At 32.1% G+C, this 5,302-nt stretch overlaps 1 protein-coding gene across 1 annotated transcript; it reads right to left on the bottom strand.

Annotated features, from left to right (window-relative positions):
• Positions 1–1,090: 1,090 nt before the first annotated feature.
• LOC108193400 (ferritin, chloroplastic) lies at positions 1,091–4,447 on the bottom strand. Its single transcript, XM_017360027.2, has 8 exons — positions 4,022–4,447; positions 3,401–3,484; positions 3,251–3,311; positions 2,824–2,911; positions 2,662–2,723; positions 2,476–2,541; positions 1,468–1,531; positions 1,091–1,363 (listed from the first exon to the last, which is right to left on the bottom strand). The coding sequence occupies exons 1-8, from the start codon at positions 4,363–4,365 to the stop codon at positions 1,311–1,313; spliced, it is 822 nt and encodes a 273-aa protein (XP_017215516.1). The 5' UTR covers positions 4,366–4,447; the 3' UTR covers positions 1,091–1,310.
• Between the last annotated feature and the right edge of the window lie 855 nt (positions 4,448–5,302).

Genomic DNA, 5,302 nt, shown 5'->3' with positions numbered 1-5,302 from the left:
AAAGGTAATTGTATCATTATTTCAAGAAATATATTGTATAGCAAAATCATTCAATATGTAATACGACAAGGTCAAGATTTTTTACCGCAAAATGGAGAGTCGACAAATATTTATGTTTGTGATAAAGTCTTATATCGCAAACTTAAGTCAGCATATCAAATTCAAATTCAACAATGTTATCGTGAACTCACTTGTAGAAAACTCAAACAGAGAAATAAAGACATAATTTGAATGCAAGAACACTAGTAATTTTTCACTTGGTACGGCCCCAATTTCTGATTTATGGCATACATCCAAGTCTCCATGCTAACTAGCACAAAGATCATATTATTATCAATATAATAAAACTTACAATTTCACTGATTGAATCGTAAAGCTTTTCGGAAAATCTTTTCCCTCGACATAAATGTCACCTAGCAACTGCTAGCTTAGCTTATACTTTATAATCCTAACTATTGTCATAACCCGGCATAAGTAATATAAGATATAAATTATAATATGAAAATGTATCTTCTATACTTGAACAAATATGATTTTTGGAAATGTTCGTCACTAAAATTGCCAAGTCATTTTAACTACTGAATCAGAGTGCGCGCGCGCGCAAACGCACACAACCTGGCAGGTATTTTGAATCTATTTAACAAATTCAACAATATAGCAAATGAACGTTAGAATTTATAAGTCTGTTTAGAAAGATAATTCATAATTAAGAACTTGTCAGAAGATAATTCATAGTTGTTAGACATTTGAATGTTACATTACAATTATAACAACTATTATTTGAATTGATTTTGTTAGATAGAATAACAGGATGAGAGGTAAATAGATCTGTTGAAGTATATCTTGTTTCGGTTTTTGTATGGTGTGCCATGGTCTCATGCGAAGCACTAACTTTTATAAGTTTAACTTATTCTGATTGGTTCATACTTTTTAATAATGGTGTACCGGACCAATCAAAATGAGCTAAATGCATAGAATTTGGTGTTTAGCATGTGCTCATGCAGACAAACCAATCCTCAGTAGAAAGATATAATTAAAACGTTCATCATCAAAAAATCTGGGTAATAACAAATATCCCCTAGTCTCAAGATATATGAAATCCTACTCGCATTACCAAAAGAGTCATACATAGTCTGATACAATCATTCACGCTTCAAGTACATTATACGTTTATTCTTGTAAGGCCATAAACCTCTCTAAGTTTTATTATGCAGTTACATATTATCATGAATACATTTCATAATCAACAACATTTCTTATATCTTATGCAAAATACAAATTCTATCTAGTTGAAACTACAGTAGACTCATTTATACTGCTGCCCCACCCTCGAGTAAGAGTGCTTGATCAAAGTGCCACACACCTGCAGTGGGAAGTTTAGTTCAGTTAAGAAAAATGGCTTAAGGGCTAATATCACAAACACAAAACTGGAATGAGAATAAGAATCTGTTGATCTATATCTCATACCGTGTCCTTTTCCAACCCTCCTCAACTGACTTACATAATCTGATATTTTCTTGATAGCTTCAACCTGACAAACATTAAAAAATTAATAAATTACATTTAAAGATAGAGTTTGTCTAGTGTGTGTCACTGTAATTTACATTGTTCTGAAGCATCTGTTCATTTTATTTTTTTGGGTGCAGATGCTATATGTAAAACAATAATCACATCACTACTAATATAAATTCATTCAAGTATCTTTTATTTGGTAAACATTTTTAATAATTCACTGATGTGTAAATGATGAACTTATTTATTTTGTAGTTTTCAAGTTTTGGAGAATACTTTTATCATACAGAATCTTTCTAATCCAAGCCAAACATTAAAATTTTGGAAAATACTTCATATACAATACATGTACGTTACGTATTAATTAGAACCATCCTTATATTCACATAAATTGTACCAACTAAATTACAATGTCATCATCATTATGCGGAAAATTTTTATATCCAATGAATGCAATTTCATGCATTTAGCATTACTGTAAACATTTTAATCAATCGATTACCAATCTACCTGTCTTTTTATTTAAAATATACTCTAACAAACATGCTTATTTTAACTAAAACTGACTTATGGACATTTTTAATTTACAACATATTTTAACGCTATTTTAAATATAACAAATTTTCATGTCTCTTTTATTCTTAATTCTGTTTTAATAAATCTAATTATGAAACTTTAAAATAATTAAGATATCAGAGCCGATTCAAAGTTCGAATCACATCTAACAGCGTATTAATATCAAAATTTTATTTTATTAACTATAATATTATTCTATTCTATTTAATTTTAATTAGAACTAAATGCATTCAAATAAAATTGATTTCAAATGTAATGTTATTCTATTATACAGTTCACTAAAATTTTTTATTATTAACAATATAATCAAATTTTAAGCTATTAAAAGTAAATAATTTGAAGTAATAAATTATTAACAATGAAAGACAAAAACCAATTGTAAATTACCTGCTCCTCCAAAAAATTGCTCTCAATAAAGTCTGCTAGCTGAGGATCATTGCATCGATCAGCCACCTATTGTTCAATTAAAAGAAAAAAGTAAATAAAGCATAGTGAGAAAACTGGTTACGAAGATCAATTAACACAGATGGGGAAGAAAACAGAACAGCTAATAGAAATAGACAGAGATCATACAGCGTGCAAGTTCAGAAGTTTTTCATTTGTGAGCTTCTCTAAAGATAATGCTAGCTCCATGGCTGCTCACATAAGAAAGTTGATCTGTTACATCTTTGCAGAACAGAGAAAGAACAAAATGCTTTCACTAATTGTAGGAAATGAGATAATACTTCAACTTACCGTACAAGGCATCACCCTTCTCCGCGTGGTCAAATTCACTAGGGGGATTCAGTATTGAGTGCAGTTTAACTCTTCCACCGCGCATGTTCTGTTTCAGACCGAAGATATTAGGTTCTACGGAATAAATTCATCCATCCAAGAAAATAAAAAATACTACTCCCTCCATTCCATGGAGTAGTATACATATGGGGTGGGATACGGAGATTAAGATAAAATATAATTTAGTGGAAAATTGTAAGAAAAGTGGATAAAATGGTGGGATCAACTAATATTTAATGTATAAAATGAGTGTAGTGTAAGAAAATAGTGAATGTAAATTTTTATATTATAAAACTTTACTATTTTGAGAATGTATACATTTGAGACGGACATTCGAAAAGGAAATTGTATATAAAAGAATGGAATAGAGGAAGTATGTTATAAGCACCTGATATCCCATTAGCATCTCAGCATGTGTTCTTTCCTCTTCACTTGAATCCTTAAAAAACCTGATGAAAGCAAAGCTAATATCAAAAAAAAGTTCATGTAAATTAATAATAAAATATTAATTAAGAGGATTTGGGAATGTGAAAGTTACTTGGCAAGTCCTTTCAGAGCAACATTGTCCCTGTCGAAGTACGCAAACATGGCATGGTACAGATAGGAGTTGTTGTATTCCACACTGTGATATACAAAAGAGAAGTATTACTATGACTCAAAAAAGTTAGAATGAAGCAAAGATTAATGTTCATTATTCGTTGGAATTTTTTTTTGGGATACAGTCCATCTACCTACTGTCACAGATGATCACAAAAATATTCTTGGTCCTCACTGAATCATCCGAATTTTAGCTCCATTCTCTATATGCTTTTCAATTATTTAATTTACTAGTAATATCTTAATGTGAAATATCCATTCTTCCTATTAAATTTGATATCAATTATAACCAGTTAAGACTGGTGTGACTATTCTGCAATACGGATGTTGATAAAAGCCTCTGATATGCGTGGCTCACTGGCTCCAAATATGTTTTTGAATTTTACCAATCAGTCAGTATATAAGACATGAGATTAGTATTGTTAACCATGGAGGCTAATTTCAATACTAATTTATTCAATCAAATATAATCTATTGAACGCAGGCAGAAAAAGAATGAAAAAATCAAAATTGTACATAAAATATATAGCAGAGGAAGAAATTAAGAAAAGGGCAAGCTCACTTGATTTGCTCATTGATAGCTGATTCACATTCATCTTGAAAGCGTTGTCGAGCAAGGGAAGTATGAGGAGCCACCGGAACAACAAAAGCCTCATTTTTCACCTCTTCAAATGGTTGGAACACTAAACCACTGAGTGGCAAGTTATTACCACTATCAGTATCAACTGAAGCCGAACCAGAAGCCGAAACCAAGACCCCCGTTCTTTTTCTTGCAAAATTATTAATTGTTGCGGTGAAATGAGCAGAACAAGATTTCGAATTCGATGATAAAGATTTCGAATTCAATGCCAAAGGGGTTGCAAGATTTGCACCTTCAATGGCACAAAATGATGCAGAAGAAAACATTGTTATAAATTGTTTTATCAAGATTTGGAAACAAGAATTATAGTCTGTGCAGAAGGAGAAGATGAGGGTTTGTAGAAATTTATACTAATAGGAAAGTTGGAAAATGAGACTTCTTGATTACCAGGAGTCATTTTGGACCATTGGATGAGCTGACACGTGGACATCCATGATTGAGTAAGAAGATTGGCGTGTGGCCGACCCGTGCCTTATCTTTATTTAAGTGGTTCTGCAGGGATTTCTGTTCCACGTCAGTGTAAGGCATCTAAAGAGATTTGTGTGCGTTCACACTTGAGCCACCAAGGTTTTGTTCCGTTGGTTATTTTGCTTCTTCTTCGTGAGTAATCTCATTCCGCGAATAATAATACGGTTTTTCTAGTATGTGAGCACACACTAAGCACCAAATTCTATAAGTATAGTGGATTTTGATTGGTTTCTACTTTTTTATAATGATGGAACTCTTTGCAAATTCACCAACCACACCAATAAAAATCCACAAAATTTATAGAATTTAGTGCTTAGCATGTGTTCATGGCACATGTTAGACAAACCCATAATAATAATAATGATACTATGCACACATACAGAGCATAATCAGCACTTAATTTTGATTTTAGTGGAGGTTGGCGAATGTATTTGTAGTAGTGTTGACAGCTTAGTTTTCTAGATGAGTAATTGACTCCCCTAATACATGTGACGGATGGGATAACTTAAGCGCTAATAAATCAAGTAGGAAAACAGCTTAATCCTTTTGGATTTGTTCAAAGCAATCTTTACTAGCAGTACACAAGGTTATCTTACGAAAACAAACCAGTAAGCTAGCCTTATCAGTTTAGGGTCCTGTTCCTGACAAGTGTTTGTCAGGGAACATTTACACAACACACTGTGTCCCAGCCGTTGGATCGACGATCCAACGGCTGGGACAAAAGGAAAACTTTTT

The sequence above is a fragment of the Daucus carota genome, chromosome 7, assembly GCF_001625215.2.
Source record: "Daucus carota subsp. sativus chromosome 7, DH1 v3.0, whole genome shotgun sequence".
Taxonomy (NCBI): Eukaryota; Viridiplantae; Streptophyta; class Magnoliopsida; order Apiales; family Apiaceae; genus Daucus; species Daucus carota.
Note: the sequence above shows the minus strand (reverse complement) of the source record. Positions and strands in the feature narration are given on the sequence as shown.

Excerpts from the sequence above, each read along its gene's own strand:
- LOC108193400 (XM_017360027.2), bottom strand. The coding sequence starts at position 4,365 with ATGTTTTCTTCTGCATCATTTTGTGCCATTGAAGGTGCAAATCTTGCA. Across the intron at positions 3,485-4,021 it reads GCTATCAATGAGCAAATCAA|TGTGGAATACAACAACTCCT; the intron begins GTGAGCTTGCCC and ends TGTATATCACAG. Across the intron at positions 2,912-3,250 it reads AGATGCTAATGGGATATCAG|AACATGCGCGGTGGAAGAGT; the intron begins GTGCTTATAACA and ends GGTCTGAAACAG.